The sequence below is a fragment of the Trachurus japonicus genome, chromosome 17 (assembly GCF_045865225.1).
Source record: "Trachurus japonicus isolate A0001 chromosome 17, Traja_1.0".
NCBI lineage: Eukaryota > Metazoa > Chordata > Actinopteri > Carangiformes > Carangidae > Trachurus > Trachurus japonicus.
Window position 1 is genome coordinate 25786785 of NC_140923.1, and position 24187 is coordinate 25810971.

Here is a 24187-nt window from a genome sequence, read left to right on the forward strand (position 1 = left end):
CCAAACAAACATTTTCAGAAGAGACCGTCAATTTGACATGCTTCAAATAATCCCAAACCAGTGGAAGTGTTTTCAGACAGTAAAAGCTGATGAACCTGGATGGGACTTAAAAGCATCAAATAGCAAGTACAGCCCAGCAGGTTCATCACCTTTTCCTTTTCAAACATTTATGCCGTAATTATACCAAAAAAGAGAGGGAGAGAGGATGTCATAGACTAGAGCAAGCGGCATGTTCACAGAGTTACGCCTCTATCAGGTGATAATTTTTTGCAAATTTAAAAGGAAAAGCTGAAATATATTAACATAAATATTCAGACCCTTTACTCTCTATAATTTAGCCCATGTCCTCACATTTCTCTTGATCATCTTTGGGAAATTTCTACACTGAGTTAATCTGTGGTTGAACATGATTTGGAAAGACAAACATACCTGTCTCATCTGTCCTGGTATAAGCTGAGGATGCAGATCAGAGGAGGAAGGAGCTGCCTGCAGAGCTCAGACAGGATTGTGTCCAGGCTCAGATCTGGGGAAGGATACAAAAATGTCTTTGGGCTCAAAAGACTATGAGGAGAAAGAGGAACATCTTTGACTTAAGCAAAAAATTTAAACATTTAAAGTGAATAAACTGAAGTCTGACTAATGACTGATATATAAACAGTCCAATGATGTTTATATAATGCATTGACACATTGAATAACAGCCACTTTGTTTTTGCCTTTATTAAGAGAAAAACTTCCGTTTTCAGTGGTATAAATTATCACAGCTGAAACAGGAGATACTCTCACGCAGCATCATTCACACTCATGAAATACAGACGGGATTCAAACACGCTTTGGATTAAAAGGCTTTTCACACCTCAGGAAGAGTCACTTCATACAGAGGTAACGAGCTGGTGTGAAAGCTGTGAACAACAACATACTGACAATTCTCTCTTTATAAAACATTAAATATCTGTTGTTTACGCTTAATGCTGTTCCAATTAACACAAGAGCCAATATAATGCCTTAAGTCAAAACAGGGCACTTCAAAATGACCAGTCTGCACCATAGCTGCCATTAAAATAACCCTTCAGTCCTGCAGGGATATTTACGTTAAATCATGTAACACAAGGATAGGAAATTCATTCCTGATTGTTTCTACGATCCTGAGCAGGTGTGTGATGTCGACCTGAGACTCCGGGTTCGGCCCCGCAGCTCGTCACAGGTCTTTGAAGAGCGGGTGCTGCACTGCCTCGGCAGCGGTGATCCTGGTGGCTGGGTTCAGGTCCAGCAGTCGGTCCAGCAGGTTGTAGGCTTCATCGGGGACTCGGTCCCAGCCCCGCTCATCGCCCCCCGCCTTGCAGTCTGTCCTTGGGGTCTCATCAGAGAGGACGGAGGACGTTTCTTTGCTGCCTGGACGCTCCTGATGCTTCGCTAGACGAGGAGCTTCGTCTTTCTGTTTGTCTAATGCTCCTTCAACGGGACGATGTGTTGGTGTATCATCCTGGATCTTTGGATGGCGGGTGGTGGTGGTGGTGGTGGTGTCTCTGCTGGCTCCGGGGAGTGGTGTGACTTCATCGTCCGGTGACGGTCTTCGTCCTCTCAGCGTCTCACACAGCGTTCTGAGATCCTGGCGAGGGAGCTCTCGACTGCACACCACCGCCTTACCTGAGGTCAAAACCAAAGCAACTTAACACTCTTTACACAGGCAGGACATGACACGACAGAGCGCCTTTGAATTCAGCTCCTCTACATTGGAGAATAATCACAACACAGACGCAGTAAAAAACAATATGAATACGCACCAAATGCCTTGGCGGCCTGGATGGTCTCCCTGGAGCCTCGTATCGTCATGATCTGAGTGAGAGCGATCATGTCATCGCTGGCTTTGAAGAACGGGTAGCGGCCGCTGAGCAGCGAGAGCAGGATCACACCGGCTGACCACACGTCTATGGCTGGAGTGCAGGATGAGGAGACAGGGGAGAGAGCAGCAGTGAGTGAACATTAGTCACGGCTCCCACTCTTTTCTAGAAGTCATTTTCCAGGACTTTTCCCAGACATATTCAGCTGCTACAGTCTGACAGACATGTTATTACACCATACACTAATACATCTCCCGTCCCATTCATGCTTTGGAGAAGTATTCTTTTCGACAGTTCTACCTCATTTTGTACATTTAACCATTTAGTTTCTATGTTTATTCCTCTTTCACCCCCAGAAGTCTGATTTAAAGATGTGCAATCTATGGCTCTGACTTATCTATGAAATCATTACATGCTTAGAAATGATGACAAATTCATCATAGAACAACACAAACATGTTGTTTTTGTTTTTAAACCACGCCCACTACAGCTCTCTGCTGCTCCTCTGTCTGTCACTCAGCAAAGGAGACATGAAGCCTGTGGTCGCAGGGGAGAAAACCCTCATGCTCGTGGTCCAATAGCAGAAACACTCATCAACTCAAAGTCTTGGTCCCTTGGTGGGGTCTGAAAAAGTCAGACAGAGCTCTGGTAGCTGATAATTTTCCAGGACAATTCGAGCTTTTGCAGGACATTTGGCTTTTTTTCTCATTTTCGATGTGTTTTCCAGGACACGTGGGAACTGGGAACCCTGATTAATGAATGTAAGATAGGGTGAGGAGACTATGATCCTCCTTACAGCTTAATAACCTACAGGAGAGCACGAGGGAACTGTTCTAGAGAGGGGGATGACTGGAGGCATGAGGGGCGAGTGTGCACGTCTGTGCCGACTGAGTATACATATTTATGTTGTTATGAATCAACTACATATTACTGACCTGTCCCTTGGTTGGGACATTTGGTGAGGACCTCTGGTGCTCTGAAGCCGGGGGTCCCAGCCCTCGGTGCCACCTGCTGTTTCCTTCAGGCATAAAGAGGCGTTTGTTCAGAATAACACACAAAACTCAAATCAAATATCAGGTTCTCACACAGTGATGTTGGATTTTTAGTGTTTTAAAGTGAATGACTTGTATCATCCTCATATTTCTGGTGAGTAAATAGATGCTACAAGAGTTACGTTATTTTAATTGATGGCTATATAATATCACTAATAATATGAATGGTGAGTCGAAGGGTTTCTGTGTTTGTGTGAGTGGCTTTTAAAATAAAGAGTGGGTCAGTGTTTTGTTGTGTTTGATACCTGGACATGCAGACGTTGCAGACGCGGTCGGTCATGTAGCAGTTACAGGTGAGGCCCTGCTGTACGGGCCTCTGGCTGCTGCTCTGGCTCCTGACGGGCAGGGCTCCTCGGCCGGCTGCAGAGAACCGTCGGCTGGCCGGGTCCTCTGTTTTGACGGGCTTTACCAACTAGACAAAGATTTGGATTGGAAAAAAGAGAAATGCAAGACAACAATGAGAAGAAAACACCTGTAATACAATTTACGTGTTCTTCATCAGGGCAAATAAGGTGCAAGACTTTTATTCATTTTGCGACACATATCACATTGACGTGATTTTGGTATATTTTCTAAAAAACAACCTTTTTTTGTTTACTTAAATTTACGTCTGATAAATGTTTGATGTGAACTCTCCACTGTCTCTCCATTCCTGATACTGAAATTTAATTTGCAAGCTTTCTTACCTCAGGTTTAATGGCACCTTGTTTGGTGGTGGAGGAAGCAGGAGTGCAGCTGTTCAGGTTCTTCTCTCCAAACACAGGCCGCGGCACTTTGCGCAGTCCTGTCAAATCCTAGTGAAAACAAACACGGAGGCAGAATTTAGCTAAAAACAACACACTGTACTGAAAAAGACTGAACACAAACAAATGTACGTAGCCCCATCAAGGAAATCCTTCACCAAGTGAATTTTAATTCACCTCTGTTCTTATTAGACAAAGAAAAGACCAGTGAATGTAAAATAAAAATCAAATATCAACTGAGTGCACCTTAGTGTGAGATGTGGAAGTGGTGATGGTGGTGGTGACAGAACGCGCTTTTTTAACCGGTGCTTTCCGAGAGGTTGAGGAAGAAGCGGTGGTGATGGGAGTAGTGGAGGAAGAGGAGGAGGAAGGTGGCAGGGCCGTGGACTGCCCCGGGGGCAGAGGTAGTGAGGTTGAGGCCGTGGTTGTGGTTTTGGGATGTTGTCTAGCTGGAGCTTTGCTCCGCTGTGTGGTGTCGTGTTTCCCTGTGGACCCTCCACCTTTTTGTGACGATCTCTGCTTTACCACCTTCAGCAGCTCGATCTGGGTGTCGGCCGTTCCCTGAGCCAGACCGAAGTCCACCAGGGCAAACCTACACACACATACACATGTTCAGCAGGGAAATTGATCCATACCCAATCAATTACTATATTTCTAATCAACTTTTTTATTGATTTTAAACATTAATAACACAGGAACCAAACACACATATTGAATACACAGAACACCCCCACCCATCCCTCCCCCCTTCCTCCCAATCAATCACTATAAAAAAACAATCAAGCGCCATATAGCTCAGTAGGTTGAGCAGGCGCCCCATATACAGAGGCTATAGTCCTCGCTGCAGCCGGTTCTAATCCCGAATCTCGTGGCCCTTTGCTGCGTGTCATTCCCTCTCCTCTGCTTCCGCATTTCCTGTCTCTCTCAACTATCCTGTCAATTAAAGGCAAAAAGCCCCCCAAATATCCTTAAAACAATCAATCTATCATAAATTCCTGTTAATGGATGAAATGCCAAATCTGCTAAAATTGAAACTTTCAGTACTTTGAATTAAAAAATAGAAAATACTTTGCACATCAATTTGATTAAGGGGACAGGTAGATCCACAAAAGTGCTGAGACCTTCTTCAGGCAAACCTGAACAGGTCTCAGCACCAAAACGTTGCCACCATGAAAACATTTAATGTGCGGGAGTCTCCATATTCAGCACTTAGGATTACTCACATTTTGCTGCTTCTGTTGTAGAGGAAATTGTTTGGCTTGATGTCCCTGTGAATGATGCCAAACTGGTGGATGTGTCTCAGGGCTTTCAACAGATGGTAGATGTACAGACGGACCTCTTCAAAGCTCAGTGAGCTAATGATGTCCTGATGGATACATCGTGATGGAATCAAAAGTCAATCCAATGCCAACAAACATCAAAGTACAGCTACTGACTGATTAATGTTTTGGGGATACATTAAAGATTGTGTCCAGAACATACCACAATAGCTTGATGCTCCATATAGGGCATGACAATCACCACATGGTCCTCCTTTCTGAAGCAGTACGTCACCCCCATCACATTGTCTGTGCCTCTGAAAAAATGCAGAGACAGAGATAAAACTGTCAGTCTTGGCAAGTCACCAAGCGTCATAATGAAAACACTGTTCAAACAGACATAAACATCCATATATTCAAATGAGTGAGCTGTGTGCTACAGCTGCTTGTCACCATGTAGGTGTGCAGAGGTTCAGCTGAATCATGAAACGTTAGACAAACAAAGTACCCACACACTGATTTGCAATGTCATAAAAACAAGCTAGGTTAAAGTATTATGATAGACAATTTAGTTGTTTTTTTGAGTGCATCAGGGTATATACAGGAATCTTGAAGTTAATTCTAATACCTTTTTAAGACTTTTTCAAGACCTTCTCAATATTTTTCAGTACCTCACCGCCGCTTCAAGCTGTTACCATTTACATCAGTGACACTTTTAACTTAACAGTTCTAGTTTGTGATAAAGACTATAGACCACTATGATACAACAGTATTCAAAATAGGCTAGGATAATAAATAAAAGGCAAAGTTTATAATAAAAAAAAATTAAAAAAAAACATTGCTCCACTCTCAAAAAACCAAAACAACAATCTTCTTTTCTTTTTTATGTACCGGTTCATCTTTGTTTTTTAATAAAATGAATAAATTCACACACTTTCACAATGTTTTTTAGGACTCAAACTCTTGGACAGCTAATTCAGAAAAAATACCTTCAAAATTTAAGACTTTATAAAGTCGTGAAAAGACTTTTTAATACTTTTTAAGGGTCTTAATTTTCCCAAAATTGATTTATCACCTTTTAATACTTTTCAAGACCCCGCGGATACCCTGTGCATGTAACTAGTATATTCACAGCATAAAAACGCATGAAACAAAGTCTACAAATGTGAAATGAAATGAATTTCCCTTTGGGGATTAATAAAGCAGTTTGCATTCATATTTGAAGGTCGTAATGTGACTTTTAACAGCTTCAATTAGCTGCTCAGTTCTTTAAAAAGCCATCTGGGGCACAGAGAAATAACTCATATGTCACTTTGTAAAAGCACAGCGGTGTTCAGACTCACCCAGCAACAGTGAGACACTGAAGCTCAGCAGCGATGCGTGTAGGATGGCTGGTTGGGATGAGGTGCTTCAGGGCAAACATCTCTCTGGTCCCATCCCGCATCTGAGCCTCACCCAGGTACACCGAGCTGAACGTACCTGACACACAGATGGACATTTCATGAACAAGTCACCTCCTCTGCTCCAAGTAATCCAAGGAGGTGAACAGGTGACTAGTGTATTCATCTTAAATAAAAATGTATCTTCAGTAAACAGTAAAGAAAAGAGAGAATATAGATATGAGGAGCATGTGTACCTTCTCCAATTTTGTCTATGATGCGGAAAACCTTGGCCAGCTGAGGAACAGCCTTATACAAGAATTCAATGTCCATCTCCACATCTCCTGGAAGGAAATAAAAAGTACATTATTCAGTTACACATGCACATGACGGGTTTGAAAGCTTTAGTTTTCTCCATTCAGATCAGCTGAGATCAGTACTAGCTATTATACATGTAATGAGAAGAGTGGTACAAGCTTTATAAGCCAGTCTGTGTTGCAGGCTTATTACACTTACATACGTACTGTATCTTTATTTCAGACTCAAGGTCCATAGGGAAGACGAACACAACAACAGACACACAACACATACACTTGTCATTATTGTTTCATTATATTCTTACTATGACATTGCTCTTTGACAGTAAATATCACCAACCTGATTTTGATCAAAATGCTAATATAATGCTGGATCTATAGTTAAATATTATTTTTTGTTAAATCATAGTGTCCAACTCACTTGAGACTTTGTTTTTCCTGTGCCCTCTGTCAGGTTTAGTGGCACATCCCTCTGTGCTGATGCCTTCAGTGAGGACAGGAGACAACTCCATCTGAAACACACGCAGCAGGAAACAGGCTGGACACATTAGTGACAACAACATAAACACTTTTACAATAACTGTCCGGCGGCCACGGTCAAACTACCTGTAATAATTTGCGTCAGTGTATAGAAAACCATATCCGCCTCATAAAGCTAAAGGTTATTGGTAACTATCTGGTTAAACAGTCAGACAACTGTAGCTACTGTTAGCTGCAGCCCGTCGGGCTAACTCACCGCGGCTGATGCAAAACAAACAGAAACTCACCGCGTCTCTTGGTCGTAAAGTGCAGTAGTTTGTCAGAAGAGCGTTTCATGAACAGCGACGAGCCGCTCCTTCATCGATGAAACATTAACTCTAAATCTCTCCCCGTGTTAGGCTGAATAAAGAAACTTATTCAGACTTTCACCGGGGAAGCTTTTCCGCCAACAACAAACTCCGCGCGAAAAGTATACGTCACAAACCTCGCGTGACTTCGGCGCAAATCCCGCGGTGTCAAACGAGATAACAGAGGTGACGTGTAGCCGTGAAAACACCACCACTCTGAGCGCTGCGGTCTCACACCGACACATGAAATCAGATGGACGATCTCCTGCAGCATGCAGAGATTCACAGTCTGATACTGCGAGACACCAGGAAGACAGATCTCTGCCTTAGTCCATTTAAATTAGTTTCATTTAGCTGAATTAACAATTCAAACAAAAATGCAATTAGACTTTAATCGAGTACAACTGATTTGTAATTCATTTTAAATGTATTTTTCTAATATAATTTACTAATTTAATCTTGTTTGTACAATTCAGTGTGATATAATTTTTTATTTCATGTAATTTACGGTTTTTATTCATACTTATTAATTCATGTTAAAGTGTATTCTAAATAATCCAGTGATCACACTTCACACTCACTAATACAGACCAGTCACTTCTCCAACCATCACTATTGATCCAGAAACACGATGCTGTCCATAGCATTGGAGTCCATGCCGTCCTCCCTTGACTTGTTTCTGTCTCTCAGTTAGTTGCTCTCAGCAGCTTTGTGCATAACTCTTACTAATGATTAAATAAGACATGTGGCCACTGTATAAAGTATACACAATAACTTGAAGGCTGGAAACTATGACAACACATGATGAGAATATTATGTCTTCCACTGAACATTCTTTATTAAATAAATAAATAAATAAATAAATACATGAATATACATATTAAATTAGTAACAATTGACATTAGAAACAAACTTGTATATAATAATAACATGACGTTAAAACAGTTTAAACTACTGATGTGAAAATAGCATGTTAAAGAAAGATGAACACAAACACAACAAAACCGTTGCTAATGACACATTCACATCAGAGTTAAAGAAGCACTACCTCTAAAATATACCATCAAAGATCCCCAGGAAAGCTTCCTCCTCTTTGGTGTTGATGCTAAGGGTGTACCAAAATAAGAGAGGGAACAGAATCCATTAATCAGGTAAAAAAAAAAAAAAAATACTTTATTAAAAAATATATTAATCATTATTTATTATTTCAATCACTCAAAATAAAAGCTCTTTACTTATACTTTGAACTACCTTCTGTTGACACATGAGCTGGAGTTGACTGAGTCTTTTGTTGCTGAGAAGAAATCAAACCTTCTGGTCGCTGGTGCCACGCTCGCCTGTTTTGGAAAATTCTCAGATGCTTTTACTGTGATCTCTTCACTGAGGAAGCTCGGTTTCTGCACGAGGAGGGAGAGAGGCAAATGTCACATGTCAAGCACCCCTGCCACTGAGCACACAGTTAAGATTTTAGAGAGGTTAAGCTATTTACAGGCACCTTTCACTGGGCTTGACCTAAGAGTCAGTAACCTCATCAGCTATTAATAAACTAACAGAATAACTCTCTCCGCAGACAGAACATCCCAGCAGAAAAAGAGCAATAATCCACATTGATGGTACATATTGCTAAATGGATCCCTACAGCTAAAAACAAAGGAAGGACTAAGGTGTTTACATGGTTCAGCAGACTGGACTGAAACACTGTCCATATTACACCAGGCAGCTCGACTGATTCTCACAGTATGAGGCTTTCATTGTCACATGAATCAAGAACAAGTCGTACAACCTTGTAAACAACAGCGTTTTCCATATCTCAAAGCAGCATGTGCACAGATTTCTACATATAGCAGCGGTTATACTTCCTGAGAACAGTCAGGAAGATAAACCTATCACAGCACCTGCTTGTGTCTTATTACCGCTGCACCATTGACAGAACTCTGACCCAAGGCTTTCTGACATGGTCCAGGAGTTGCTCTGCGGCAGACAAACAGTCTCTGCAGAGAATTATAAAAACTGCACAAAACATCACCAACTCTCAACTACCGGCCCTGAATGACATCTTCACCTCTCGCCGTCTGCAGAAGTCACACAACATCACCGAGGAGGACCCTTCCCACCCTGCCCACCACCTTTTTGAACTTTTGCCATCTGGCAGAAGAAACAGATCCATCAAAACATGCACCACACGATTGCAGGACAGTTTTCACCCCACAGCCATAACCACGCTGAACAGTGAGGCAACCGTCTGATAACAGACATCTTATTGTACTTTGGTATTGGCCCTGGCATACTTTGGTTCTGATGAGTGTGTGATGTTTGCGGTGTGGTCACTGAATGAATGTTGGGTGAGTCAGTGAATGGATGCTGATGTGTGAGTGATGTACACTGTTCATTTTATTCACTCTTATTCATTTTTATGAGTCCGCATCCTGACTGTGCACCTTAATTTCATTGTACATGCATGTATAATGACAATAAAGTATCTTAAATCTTCAATATACACACTCACCTTTTTATTCCAGTCAAGTGTGAGCCTTTTTTGTGGTCCAACTGTGACCTGTGAGGGTCCTGCTTTTCTGGTTTCAGGACTTACATATGGTAAAACTGACCTGCACAGACAAATATAAGAGATGTTTTTACTGTGTATACCAACATGAACCCTCAGTAAACAGCTCTGAGGAGATCTTTTACTATTTACACAACATGATTACTAGTGTTTGAAACAGACAGCTGGAGGAAACATGAGCATCACTTTCTGCCCTGACCTCAGTGTCCTGGCAGTGGTTTGACTTGAGGGTTTGACTTGTGACTGACTGAGGAATAGAGGTGCTGATGTGGCAGCAAACCCTACAGACACAATATAAAGCACTGTTATTACAAACATAGCAATAGTGGAATAGGGAAAACTGATCCTCCACATCTTTCTCTTGAGTAAACTGAAACTCAGACTCGGCATATTGTACTCACCAGGCTGCTGGGTTTGACGTCCAGCATTAGCTGTGCATGCGTCGATTGTGCCTATTTCGCTGGCATCCACTAAGTTCTCATCATCAAAGTCACCCCAGGTGTCCCATTCATCTCCAAGGTCGAAGGTGACTGCTGGTATTTGTGAGGATAGAGCGGTCTCCTTGGTCGTTACAGCAGTGGACCTCTTTAAGTAAACTGGGTTGGATGTATTGATCTGGTTCAGATGCTGCTCAGAGCTCCTACTCCAACCACTCACTCCCGGGTTCATCCTCACACAGGAACCTGAATACAGATACATTAAAAAATAAATAATGACAACCCCATTTAATGTTACTGTATTATTATGGGTTTTCTTGGATTCAGTCTGAAAAAGGATTACACATTAGTTTTTGCACCATTCACTACTTACTACTACAGTGATATAATTCATTTGGCAATATGATTGATGTACAATATTCAGTCAATAATTGTCTGTCTGCGTTCAAACACATGCTGTGAATCTTAGATATGTTTTAGAGGAAAACATAATGTCTACAGTTTGCAATCCTCTGTCTCTGTGTATTGTGTTATTGATTGGCATGCTGCAGTGTGCGGTCCACAGTGTGTGGAAGCAGGATTGGTAGTAGTAGCTATTGTGACAGTAAAAGTAATAAAAGCTGAAAGCATCCTACAACTGTTCATATTCCAGGTGACACACGAGTTCCGTGAGTCAGACAGACTATCCCACCTTTCCAGACAGCCATTGATTTCATGTCTTGTCAGTGCAATATAAGACATACTAAGACTTGGATGGGAAGGGGTACGCCAAGGATATTATAAGCAATTCACCAACTTCAAACACACTCTCTGTTTTAGTGAGTTTCATGGAGCCTCCATGACGCAATAAGTCTGAGGTCAAAGAACAGCTGGTTTCATTAAGCACATTTCCTTTTCTCAACCTCTGTGTTTTCTTGTTGCTTATCCTTGATTTGTTCCTCTAATTAACACAGCTTATGAATGCACTGAGCTGGAAACGCACAGTCTAATATTTACCAGTAGATAATACTGAAATGAAGTGATAACAATGGTACTTCAAGACATGCACTGAAAATGAACTGGCAGTGTGAGGTATGCGAGATTTGTAGTTAATTAGCTATAACTGGTCTAGTGTCTACTAATGAGTACAATGATAAAATTGTTTGACAATACTTTGATGGTGAGGACGAGATGTAGCAGCGGACTCTTCCATCATCCCGTGCATGTCCCCATCATAGTCGTTATAATCTGATGAGGATGCAGAGAGACAGACAGAGAAATACAGTGACAGGCATGAATGGAAATGTGTGTGAGTTCAGTCATCTTCTTTATACGACTTGCTTACCACTGTCAAAGTCGTCCAGATCGACCACGTCTGTGAGCTGAGCACAGTCTTCTCCTGTCAGATCCACAGTGTCAGTGTGAAGCCGCCCTGAAGCTTCAAAGTGATTCATCCCATACCTTCAGATGCCAGAAAATGAACACAGTCAGCCACCAGGCCATCAGATTTAATTGCAACCAAGCTTAGTTTCGCACATTTTATTCTAATTCACAGGTCATTTAAGTCTAAAATGTCAGTGTTAACTGTGAATACCAGGAAGCAGTGGGAAGTTTCTGCTTGGGTTGGTAGGCAAATTCCTGGATGTTGACAGACACCGACTCCTCGCTCATTTTCATCTGAGGATATGATAAACACACACACACTTAATCATCTCAGTGACAAAATATATTCTTTGTTTCTCTCTTTTAATGTCATTATTAGTCACAAAGATCATGTTTGCCATTCTCATGAAAGAGTAGTATAAAAACAGACATGTATAACTGCACATTGCATATCTATGAACTGACACATTCATTCTAATACAGTAGTATACTCATAGACAAATACTATACATTACTATACTTGTAGATTTAGATGAAATGCTGTTATATATTACATATTTTGTGCTAATTCTATCATCTTTACTTGCTGCTTTCTTTGCCTGCTATAGTTCTCATTTTTCTTTTGCCTTCTTGTATCACTGACATTTCTTTTCATCTCATCTTAAGCAGCGTTGACATGGCAGTGACTCATTAGTTCTTTCTGCAGATTCAACGTGAAGTATTTTCTTGAGAAAAACATCTTGAGTAAGTGCACTTTGTTTTCTCTTCTGTGAGCAACCAGATGAGACTAATGAATATAACACTACCTGAGGATTATGTATTGCAACAGTCACAATAAAACCACACACAACTTTTCTGTATGATGGCTAAAATGTTAAAACTATGTGACGCAGGATTGGTTAGATCTTGTCTTCCTCACCTTGAGTCGTTTGACAGGAGTCTGTGCCAGCGTGTCACACCTGCTCCTCAGGTCTTCCAAATAGTACGAAAAACCGGATTCTTGATTCGTCGATCTCTTCCGTGCCACAGTTACACCTACTTTACCTTTTGGAGGTAGGGAGACACATATGCACTTTGATTGACAGACTGGAGGAGAAAGACCTGTATAACAGGCATGCAAAATAATGCACAGCTGGATGCATAAAGGAACAAAACGGCTCAATCAAAGTGAAAGATGTACAACTGTACTCACAGCAGTCGTGACCACAGAGTTCCTTATTCTTGCAAAAGTGGTTGCATTGTCTTTTGTTGCCTAAATTTGATTGCAAAGTTGTGCAGACATGTCAGATATCAATCTTCTTTTATAGAGATATTAGATAAGTATTATGAATCATTCCATATTTCAACATGACAAAGCAACAGTGCAGTGCCTTGGTCTGTAGCACATGCAGCGTTTCCCCTCTGAGGTGTGGCCTGATCTGTAGTCTGTGGTTTCAGTGCAGGAAGCTGCTGTCGTTGTGTGGCAACATTGTACGGTGCGTTGTTGGGATTATCACAGGTAGCGAACCGCCTGGCTCCAGAGTAGTACACATTAAACTTCTGCTGGATGTCAAAGCCCACTACAAGAGAGGATAAGAGACAGAGGACAGGACTAAATGTACCTTAGCTGCCTGCATGACAGTTGTATATTGTCTCATTTAGCCTCACATACTTTGACTTGTGTCTCGGTGATAAACAAAAGCATTGCTTTAAAATAAAGTGAAAACTGTCAGTCAGTTGATCTACAGGACTGCAGTTGAACTTACTGTAATGAACCCCATTTTATAATATTTCCATGGTTTACTGCCTTACCATATTCTGAGCTGATGAGATTGACACTGATCTCCTCTCCCGCTGAGGCCTTCGTCACCTCAATTTTCTTTGACCAGCTACCGCTCTTCAACAGCACCAAGTCCCTGGAAAACAAAGGAGGAGGACTCCAGCTCAACTTACTGGAAAATCACTGGACAATTTTGAGATTTATAATGAAAGACAGAAGAAGTGAAAAACAGGAAAGTTTGTTGGAAGCATGGGACACATGTCTTTTTTTTCGTACGTGAGTTTCTGTAGGAAGACCACATTGTTGTCAGAGTCTCCAATGATCAGAGAGACATAGTGGTGGTCTGGAGCTGTTCTCCTGGACAGCAGCTGTTCTTGGTTTTTTACGTTCACTCTCACCACAATCTCTGCTGTGGCACAGCTGTACCTGGAAAGCTGCACAATACTCCAACAATTAATACAAGAATAACAATACTGTTCAGTGAATACTTGCACACAATATCTTAAAAGTATGACCAACTAAATTTGAAAATCTCTATTTAAGAGATAATATAATTGTTCTTGATAGTAATATTCTGCTGTGCCTTTTTACCTGCTCCAAAGTAACTTCATACTTTGGGAGGTGTATAACAGACTCTCTGATTTGGTTGCCAAATGGTGGATGTCTGTTGAGAATCTGAATGAGAGAAATTTAATTATACCAAAGCACATTGAAATACAACAACAATAGCCCAAAGGTTAAAGGGATAGTTCACCCAAAATTCAAATTTCACTCATTATCTACTCACCCTCATGTCGACTAAGGGCTGGGAGAAGTTTCAGAGTCCTCCGTGTCTTCTCGGAGGTACAGGGGGAGTCGGCGCAGCACTGCATGTCCATATGACGGTTGCGAATTACAGACGAGCATTATGGAGGTATTTGGAGAAGAACGAAGACGAAGAAAAGTGAGCCCCGTTCACATCCGTCATATGGACAAATACTGCTGCGCGGACCCCCCCCGTAACTCAGAGAAGCCACGGAGGACTCTGAAACTTCTCCCAGCCCATAGTTGACATGAGGGTGAGTAGATAATGAGTGAAATTTGAATTTTGGTTGAACAATCCCTTTAAGTCCAAATAACTGTTACACCAAATGCTTTGGATTATTACAAAGTCTTTTCCTTATAAATGTTACGCAGACTGACCAGCTCCAGCTCTCTGGGATTGATTTGCTCTATTTTGCTGAAAGAGGTGAGTCCAGCGTTCACCATGGCTGTTGACAGAGTCTGACCTGAAACACATCATGTCATTTTTAAATATTTAGATATTGCATTTAATAAAATGAATGTTTGGGTAATTAATTAATTCCTCTTGTTGCAAATGTGCATAAATATTTTTGTCTGCAACATACCAGTGTGTGTCCAAGAATGACTAAGGCGATATTTTATCACTGCATTTAGAGTGCTTAGATAAAGTGCTGCACTATGCTATGCATACCCACCGATCTTCTCCAGCTGTTTGGAAACATAGGATGAGTTCTCCCAAAGCTTTGACCTGAAGCACTTAGCCAGGATCAGGGCATTGAGCAGAGAGGAGAAACTCATCTTGGATCGAAGACTCAGAAACTCGGCTAGACCTGATTGAGATCAAAATATAACCCAAATTTAAAAACATATAGTCAGAGAACACTATGTTGATTCTCTGCCCATGATTTATACAACATACATTTGCTGATGCGCATCGCGTTCCTGAAGATCTTAGCTGTCTCCTGTACAAGTCCAAACTCTTGAATTGAGATGGAACCAAGGTGAGCCTGAATCAAGCTTAAAGTAAGACAATGAACATGTAACATATACAGTGGGCAGTCAAAGGAAAATCCATTTGTTCATTAAAAGTCATAAACCAGAGTTCCTTTTTCATTCAATGCTACTTGTCCACAGGGAAAACACAGAATACACAAACCTACCAGTTCACTTTCATCTCACTGGTTTTGATCTTTCCCTCATGAGGAAACCTGCAACATACATAAATTCTCATTTATTTTGACTTCTGTCAGCTGCTAACAGAAGTTGTGATGCTCTACACACATCTCTGACCTGATGGTGATCCTGTTCTTGTCCCTGTTCAAAGTGTTCAAGGGCCTCTTCTCATTAATTCTCAGCTGAATGTCCTTGAACTCTTTGCTCTTCGACACCAGATCGATCTGTACATACAAGCTAAGTTTTTCCGATGCCACGCTACACACAGCATGCATTGCACTTAAATATTTTCTTTTGGCAGGAACCCAGTTTCACACTAGGAAAAGTTGCTGTAATTTTGTTTGAATCAAATACATTTGTCAGGAAACCTACCAGGTCAGACAGAGTCTCAGTGCCAGCCACTTCACAGAACTGTTTCATTGTATCAAAGGCAACACAGTACCGAGCCATCAACCTGCCAGCCGCTGTGAAGAAAAAAAATAAATTATTCAACAGTTTTATTTCCAGAATATGAGGGTCAGTTGAAGAAGAAGAGCAAGTCAAAGATGTCAAGGTGACCCACATCACTTATTTTCAGTCAGAAAATAAACTAAAGAGGAACACGTGAAACATTTAACCTCAGACAAAGGTTCCCTCTACCTGTCGGTTTGATGTTGATATCTTCGTCCATGTCAATCAGACCAATGGAGGAGAGAGAGTTGAGGTTCTTCAGACACAGCTCTACAGCAAAAATGAGAAACAACAGTCACCAGAAACAACAAAAGTGGAGTAGTTTATTGACGTCAAAGACTTTAATTATGGCCCACCTTGCAATTTTGCTTCGATTCCATATCTGTCTAAGTTGGCAGAGAATCCTGAAATGGGAGGTGAGGCTGATTTTACCAAGAGAAAAAAACAAACTGACATTAATTCTGGTGTTTTATGTGTATTTTGTGCTTTGTGCTCTGACCATAGTGTGTGGGGTTCTTCAGGGCTCTGATGTAGAGGAAGGTGGAGCGGATCCAGTCCAGAGCCATGTTGACATCGCTGATAGTTTGGAGGACAATCTCTGCATTCAGGTGTTCCACCAGGTGATTGTGTAAGCTGAGGAAACAAAGGCGTACTGTTACCTCCTGTTCTGCTGTGATCTCTCTGATCTATGTGCGGTCTCATAGTGACACTGACACCACCCATAATACCTGCTCTCAATTATTTCCATCCCATTCATGAGTTGCATGTACTTGTCTCTGGTTTGAAACTTAGTCATGATCACTGCAGTTGCAGACGTATCAAACTAGAAAAGGAAAAAAATCCATTGTAGTGAGTAGCTTTAAAGCCTTAACACAGTGTTAGCCATTAAAGCAGAAGTAAGCGGAATGTTTGTTTTAATATAAGTCTTAAATAGTTATATCTTCCGACAGCAATCACTTATATAGAGTGTTTGGTCCGAAACACGGGTCTGTCAGTCAATCTGCTCTGCTGTAAGCCCAGGAGAAAACTTTCCTTGTATCCTACAACCCAAGGGGGCAGTTGTCGGTCTGAGAAGTGAAGCTCACTTCCGCGTTCAAAAAACTGCAATCCCCTCAGCTGTCGCTGGGGGCTGGCTCCAGAAGGGAGCAACTCCAATTGAGCCCTAACCGCCGCACCTCTCCAAATATGGCAAGTCAAATCCAACATGGCGCAGTTCAAACCCCCATAGTAGCGGCACAAAACAGACTCCCCCAAACCAATGGGTGACGTCACGGGTGCTACATCCATTCTTTTTACAGTCTATGGTACAACCTTTATCCAATGAGGAGAGAGAACGGCATAAAGAGGCGGTCCTCTCTGTGTGTGCAGCCAAGGGATGCGCGTGCATGTGGTGACGTAGGGACGAGGGCGGGGACTGCTAACTTCATCCGCTGACAGGAAGTTAGCCAAAACGACCAGATCGCTTACTTCTGCTTTAATAATGGTTTCATAGAGATAATATGTTCAGTTGTGGGTCTGGACCTGTTACCTGTGGTCTTCCAGCTCGGCCTATCATCTGCAGCAGGTCAGCCTCACTGTACTCTTCACAGGAGCCTGCAACATACTGCATGGTGGACTTGATCACCACCAGATGAGCTGGCAAATTCACACCCATGGCCAGAGTCCTGGTGGTAACTAAGATATAAGAAATAAATCCACATACGAATCTCAGTAAAAACTTAAATCTGAATCTTTTAAATCATAGCAGCAATAGGTAAAAGTATCCAATTGTTTTATAGACGTGTGTGAATCTGGTTGTACTTTTGATGAAATGCACCAATAAATAACAGTATTAGTCTTAGAGCAATATCATCCTCATTGATGATATATAGCAATGCCATTTTTAATGATCATTGCTGTCTCATGACGCAGCAGTCACTTCAGAAAAAAATGAAACATTTCACAGTCACTTATGCTAATACTATAGTTTAAAAGTAATTTTAATTTCATACCAGTTTCAATTTTTTGAATATATATATTTTTTTCAGTTATGCTAACTTTAGGTGTGGGCAGAGCCAAACACAATATGCCTAAGGACTCAGCAAAGAATCAGGTACAACCAGTGACACTTGTCTTTCCCGTTTGTGTCTGTGCCATTGCAAAGATACTAGAAACAGGATTATGTTGCACACATATATATAGTCTCACATCCAACTGCAACACAGGATAAACTAGTGTTAAAGTCTCACAGAGGACAGGCAGGTCTCCCACAGTGAAGGCTTGCTCTATTAGCTTCCTATCTGACACGTCAACTCCTGCATGGTGGTAACCAACTCCGAGAATCACCAGATCTGCATCACAAACACACAACACAAGCTGATGTTACACACTTGTTAGTTAAAGTTACACTCAAATGAACATGTGGTTTGTTAGTGAGTCTGGACTGGAATGGGTTTCAAAGTTTGTTTCTTATGGGATCTTAACATTCAGCCTTCAAAGGGGGTTTGGAGACTGCCCAGAAGACTCACCTCTCAGTTTAGTATCCAAAATAGAGTTTGCATATTTCATCAACCTAGACAGGATTGAACGGTAACAAAAAAGTCAGTAAGGTCAAGCACTCAGTAGAAACAACTAAGAAGAGAAGAAGAACAATGCCTAGATGATTTGATGAATTATAACACATGTATGACGATATGGACAAAGAAGAAACATACCTTTGTTTGTGCTCAATGCTCAGGATGAATCGTGCATCCTTGGCCAGAACTGCGGCTGCCTGCTGGACTCCTTTCCTGGTAGAGCAGAACTACACAAAGAAAGACATAATCATTTGACAATTAAGTTCTTTTAATTAAAAAGCACACGCAAAGGGATGACTCACCACTAGAGCAGGCTTCTGGTCAGAGTACGTCTGTATGATGTTGGACATCTTGTAGTTGAGTGAGAGGTCAAACTTAAATTCAGTTTGGTTTTGGTGGCAGGGGAATCCCAGCACCACCTTTCTCAGCTTCACCGGACGATGGCTCTCATCCAGTTCCACATATGCGGCTGGACCGCTCTCATTAGACAGCCAGTCTGCAATCTAAAACGGATACAGGTTCTTGATTCATCCTAGAGGTACAGTGCACCGACAGGAGGAAGTGGAGGATGACTGTCTCTGTTAGCCACCTACATCAGTGATGTTGGGTATAGTGGCTGACACAGCCACAAACCTCATGGAGAGGCCTTCCTCTGGACTCTGTGCTGTCCTGTAGGTGTGTACGGCCTTCATCCTGCTCACCACCACTTCCAAGGTGGCACCACGGGTTGCATCTTTCACCACATGCACCTGAATGTTTCATCTCACAGTTAACTTCATCTCAGAGGTCTGACAGGTATGTTGGGATGGCGAGCGTCAGATAAAGTTAACCCGTCTTTTGTTGCTGTTTTCTATTGTTAACTGAAGAGAGTGCATTTCTAGATGAGCTATGTGTATTACACAGGCCCAGAACATGATGTGCTGTGACTTTTTAATGGCTAACCTCAAGTAAAATATAGTGCTGCGGGGCTGAGGCTAATGAGGTGGATGCAATGTGGAATAATCAAGCAGTGTGAACAGTATATCTTCTGTGAGGACATGAGTGCACAGTGAGAAATCCATCATAACGCAGGCTGACTCTGAGAAACTACAAACACAGAAAAATGGGCCTGTGAGCTAAATAGCTGACAAACACACTGACCTCATCGATAAGGAAAAGCCTGACTAGCTGCAACAGACAGTTATCCTTCCATTTTCTTGTCATGACATCCCATTTTTCCTGAAAGAATAAATACAACTTAATGATCTGGGGTAAAATGTTCGATTGGATTTTTTTCCCCACTCCTTCAAATTGTGTTGCATTTGTTTGGTTACAATCCAGTATAGTGTCACACACTGGTGTGGTCAGGATGATGTGGGAGTCCTGAATCTCAAAGAAGTCATCAATCTCCGTGTCGCCTGTGAGCTCCTTACAGCTCAACCCCAGAGGACCAAACTTCTTCCTCCAGTTCTCAAAGCACTGACTGCACAAAGCTTTGATAGGGGCCACTGGCAAGGACAAACAAAGAATCTTTTTACAAAACTGACTCAAAAGTCTTAAACACTGAAAATGAAACACAAGCAAGACATGAGAAAAATATTACATCAAAGCCCCAGTGTGTGATTATAGTTTCCCGTAGCTGGATTTGTTTAAATTCAGATTTATAGTGTATAGAATTTCATTCACTTCCTCAAGCTTTTGATAAAAAGGGCTGACAATACATTACAGCACAAGCTTTGTTTACACTGGCTAAGGATATAAACAATGAAGTAAATCCGATCTGTGTTTTGAATCTGTTATAAATGATGGGAAACAAGTTTAATTAATTTTTTTTTAAGTATTGTTTTCAAAGTTTCCGAAGCAGGAATCATTTTTCCCTGAGACTAGGAAAAGCTTTTTAATGGCAAGGCTGTATATTTTGTGCATGTGTCCTCAAACTGAGGCTTTAGTGGTATTTTAAGACGTTATACAGAATAATACTGTCTGCTTACTATATACAACTTTGACGTTTGTCCAGGGCTCTGACGTCTCCATTAGAAGGCGAATAATGGCCAGCTCAAACAGCACTGTTTTACCAGATCCAGTAGGAGCACATGCCACAAAGTTCTTACTTGTGTAAAGAACCTGTGACCAAAGCAAACATAAACACACCCCAGGGGATATTCCAGGTCATAAATGGTAACAAGACAATGAACAAAACCATGTTATTCATAATCAGTAGCGTTCTGTGGAAAGAGGCCGTCAGATAATGCTTACGTCATCTAGTGCTGTAGACTGGACGTAGTTGAAAAATGGGAACTCGTTGAAGACGGATCTGAACTTAGATGCTGTGTTAGCACAGCTCAGGAAATCAAACCGCGTCAGTTGTGAAATTTCAATTTCAAGCCTGGTATTACAGTTCAAGCCCTACCTAACACATTTGAATTGTATCAACTTACACAACAACAACAAAGGATACGGATTTCAGAGACAGGTCGCAAAACTGCAGACCCAGAGGAACCTGAAATGTGCACAGTTCAAACATAATCAGGATTTAAATCGTACTAACACTATCTCTAATCCCATTACTGATTTATGATTTTTTTTTTAAATCAAGATATACCATTAAAGAATTTTGAAAACTTCTGGTAAAACAAAGCTTCAAAAATGACTATAGACTACATGGCTTCTACTGTTAGTACTGACTGTTTCTACTGTTCTTCTATCTACCACCTAGTGTCCAGCATGTTTCACTACACTGGAGCAGTCAATGGGGAGAGCTCACCCCATTTCACCTCATCACACCCTAACACAGTATGGCAGCTGCTGCCTTGGCTAGACATGGGCATACTCATTAGCTGCAACACTTTACAGCAGCTTTATGAGAGGTATTTGGTAAACCAGTCATAGGCTGCGAGCACGGCGGCTGTCTGTGACTGTATTAATGCAGTGCAGCACCTTGTATGCAGAGTGGCTGAGGCATCATGGGCGGAACGAAAGCTCTCTTTGTGCCCTTGTCCGGCATCTCCGCATGTGTCGCCTGCTGCGGGGGTCGGCCACTTGCTGCAGATGAGCCCAGAGGAGGGGGTGAAAAGGGGGGCTCCGGGGGGAAAGGAGGAGCTGCCTGGCTAACTGTCGTCCGTGGCGGCTGAAGAGGAGGAGGTACTGTCGCCATAGTAACCTGACTGAGAAAAGTTTGAGGTCTGGATGCTGTCTGGCTGCCGCCGCCGCCACCGCTACTGAGGTCATCTGTGTTTGACGAGTCACCTCCACTGTTCAACACCTGAACCTTGAACAAGCTGTTATAGAGAGAATAAAGAAACGACAGAGGGGGAAGGTAGAATGAAACAGGAAAAACTATTGTTGCTGTTGAAAGGTTGGAGGCTTTTTAGAGGATAGCAAAGCATTCTGGCCTCTGGCAACACGGCTAACATGGGGCACAGTTTTGCATATTTTCATGTTGTTCTTATGAACTGTCCACTGATGTGAAAGTCAGGCCTCTTCATGACTCACTGTAGTCCTGTTTTAACTAGGCATATCATGGATTCAAACAATTTCAGGGATTAAAGAGTGAATCAGCACTACATTACATTTTTGGACAGGGAAAAACTGGAGACAAGGCTTTAGCGAGTAACATAAATCCTGCTAATTTGAGCATTTTTAAATCATGTTCTGCATCCACCTCCAAGGAAAGAAAATCCTTGTTGACCTGATTTTTATGGCATTATTTATTTTTTACCATTTTGTACTTGGGGCCACATATCAATCTTAGGGAATTATACGCTTTGAAATCAGAAAACAGTTTCTTCCCCCAAGTGTGGATTGCTTCTCATTTTTCAAAAGAGGGAGACACTCTGAAAACAATGCGCAGACACTATTTAATTTACAATTATGTAAATGTCATCATGATGCTTGCCTTCTCCGTAGAGGTGGGGTTTTGCCGCAGTCAAGAGACAAAAACCTCCTGCTGTTAGCCACATGACCAGAGTCCTGCGGGGTTTCATCTCCACCTCTGCCTCTGTGACAGACACCCTGAGAGTAATCCCTGAACCCTTCACCTCCCCAAAGGCCATCACATCTGCTGATGCTGTTACTGTTGCTGCCGCTCCAAGTCTCCTCCATATCTTTCTCGTCATTTTTGAGACTGTAACAAGTGTTGGATTTTGGAAAGAAGTCAAGGCTGGCTGATACTTTGAAAGGAGGGAGGAACTTCTTGGATTTCTGTGAGAAACCTGTGAGAGTTAAGGAAATTGTCCAATCAAGCTGTTTGACTGTTAAATGATGTGAGAATAACTAAGGAAGTTTTTTTTTTTTAATCTACAACAGGACTCATGTCAGTGAGTCACAAATTTAAATTTAGTAAGGCTTCAATAGGCCTGATACTGAGCAGTTTACTCAAGTCAAGTGAAAAGGAATTCACCCTAATCCAGGGCACAACATACTGTATAGGGTAGAGAGTGTCTCTGCCTCCTTCTGCATATCCTGAGTGGCTGGAATCTGAGAAAGAGATGGAGGCACTTCCAGCTGCCAAGGACTGGCCTCCTGGTGCAGTGGCTTTCTGTCAAACACAATCCAGTGGGAAAAACACTGATAAGCTGCTGAGAGAGGAGCAAGAGAGAGGGAGAATGTGGGAGTATTTCTTTGTACTCACACTTTATGGACAAGGGGTTTCTCAAAAAACAAACTGTCCAGGGACAAGGTGCAATCACTGGGGTCCTGCATCTTTATCAGATCATGTGGTGGTGCACACTTTTGAATGCAAAGCTGGCTGGTGGATCTTGGTTGGGTACACCACTGTTAAAAAACAATAATAACAACAACAACAACCAGAGTTTCCACATGGATGCAAACACTCATCTCCAAATACATATTTTAAAGGTATGTATGTGCTGCATGTCCATGGGGCTGAAATTAATTTGGTGGTTATATTAATGAAGAACAACTCCTGCAGCACAGAGGCTTCGCTATGAGGATATCTTTTTTGTCCAGGGCAACAAGGCTAAGCTAAAATAGATAGCTTATCATCCTTGATAATTAACTTGATATTTCCTCCTGATACCAAAAGCAAACATCCTGATGATGTAGCTGGATACATCTCAGTCAACTAAAAGGTGTATGGACCCCAAATAGTTAAAGTAAAATTCATTACAATTTTGGACACACACAAAATGGAAATGTATAGTTTTTATATAGATACATGTCGATTAGCAAATACTCTGCTGATTTTGCTTTAGCGCGTAACGTTAATTCACACATGACAGAATTAAGGACTATTTTTTCAATACTCCACTTAACAAAGTGTTGTGAAAAGTGTATTCTGCATTATGTTGAAACAAAGTAGGGCCTCCAAGTAAAATACTTAATAAGTGACTGTTTTTCTGAAACAATGGAGTTAGCTGTGCTTGGTAGCTTTAGCTGCGTCTGTTGACAAAAAAAAACAGCGAGCTAAGCTGCTAACATTCAAAAACCAACCGTTTTCAGTTAGCATTAGCTCCATACGCAAAGCGGGAAATTCCCCATTTTCGTAGTTATTTATAATGATTTTTCCCTTTATACTCACCTAAAAGAAAGAGTAATATTACTCCACAGATATTAAGACTGTTTGCTGAGGTAAGAATTTAACCCTTGACCCCACCAACCCTGAGACTAACGTTAGCCATGTTGGCTCGAACTCAATCACCCATTAATTACAACTTTATTAGCACACTTTAACACACACTGACAGCGCTG

At 41.6% G+C, this 24187-nt stretch overlaps 2 protein-coding genes across 5 annotated transcripts; both read right to left on the bottom strand.

Annotated features, from left to right (window-relative positions):
• Window positions 1-703: 703 nt before the first annotated feature.
• Window positions 704-7567, bottom strand: cdc7 (cell division cycle 7 homolog (S. cerevisiae)). 4 transcript variants are annotated; one of them, XM_085804305.1, is made up of 12 exons: window positions 7358-7567; window positions 7012-7102; window positions 6531-6617; window positions 6238-6373; window positions 5118-5211; window positions 4859-5001; window positions 3882-4227; window positions 3579-3686; window positions 3138-3304; window positions 2776-2858; window positions 1784-1933; window positions 704-1646 (listed from the first exon to the last, which is right to left on the bottom strand). In XM_085804305.1, exons 2-12 carry the CDS (start codon window positions 7100-7102, stop codon window positions 1198-1200), a joined length of 1854 nt encoding a protein of 617 aa, XP_085660431.1. In that variant the 5' UTR covers window positions 7358-7567; the 3' UTR covers window positions 704-1197. The 4 variants fall into 4 exon arrangements, with proteins under 4 accessions (XP_085660431.1, XP_085660433.1, XP_085660432.1 ...); XM_085804307.1 differs by having other exon boundaries at window positions 4164-4227; window positions 7358-7542; XM_085804306.1 differs by having other exon boundaries at window positions 4161-4227; window positions 7358-7542.
• Window positions 7568-8279: 712 nt separating this feature from the next.
• hfm1 (helicase for meiosis 1) lies at window positions 8280-23254 on the bottom strand. Its single transcript, XM_085804314.1, has 39 exons — window positions 23109-23254; window positions 22900-23015; window positions 22374-22689; window positions 21416-21756; window positions 20937-20978; window positions 20735-20805; window positions 20470-20602; window positions 19835-19986; window positions 19640-19717; window positions 19093-19248; window positions 18802-19002; window positions 18638-18726; window positions 18452-18495; window positions 18173-18274; window positions 17473-17618; window positions 16673-16767; window positions 16444-16577; window positions 16301-16348; window positions 16134-16214; window positions 15867-15958; window positions 15612-15718; window positions 15482-15529; window positions 15241-15338; window positions 15017-15151; window positions 14721-14806; window positions 14130-14213; window positions 13815-13972; window positions 13571-13674; window positions 13150-13338; window positions 12972-13031; window positions 12699-12823; window positions 11991-12073; window positions 11742-11857; window positions 11570-11644; window positions 10382-10663; window positions 10180-10261; window positions 9924-10023; window positions 8669-8814; window positions 8280-8522 (listed from the first exon to the last, which is right to left on the bottom strand). The coding sequence occupies exons 1-39, from the start codon at window positions 23177-23179 to the stop codon at window positions 8468-8470; spliced, it is 4641 nt and encodes a 1546-aa protein (XP_085660440.1). The 5' UTR covers window positions 23180-23254; the 3' UTR covers window positions 8280-8467.
• Window positions 23255-24187: the final 933 nt, after the last annotated feature.

What these genes read in the sequence shown, in the direction of transcription:
- hfm1 (XM_085804314.1), bottom strand. Translation starts at nt 23,179, where the DNA reads ATGCAGGACCCCAGTGATTGCACCTTGTCCCTGGACAGTTTGTTTTTT. An exon ending in GGCTTTTCCTTATCGATGAG is followed by an intron (nt 19,249 to 19,639) that starts GTCAGTGTGTTT and finishes TGAAACATTCAG; the next exon opens with GTGCATGTGGTGAAAGATGC. An exon ending in TATCAACATCAAACCGACAG is followed by an intron (nt 15,959 to 16,133) that starts GTAGAGGGAACC and finishes TTTTCTTCACAG; the next exon opens with CGGCTGGCAGGTTGATGGCT.
- cdc7 (XM_085804304.1), bottom strand. Translation starts at nt 7,102, where the DNA reads ATGGAGTTGTCTCCTGTCCTCACTGAAGGCATCAGCACAGAGGGATGT. An exon ending in TACAACAGAAGCAGCAAAAT is followed by an intron (nt 4,228 to 4,858) that starts GTGAGTAATCCT and finishes ATGTGTGTGTAG; the next exon opens with GTTTGCCCTGGTGGACTTCG. An exon ending in TGCAACGTCTGCATGTCCAG is followed by an intron (nt 2,859 to 3,137) that starts GTATCAAACACA and finishes TTATGCCTGAAG; the next exon opens with GAAACAGCAGGTGGCACCGA.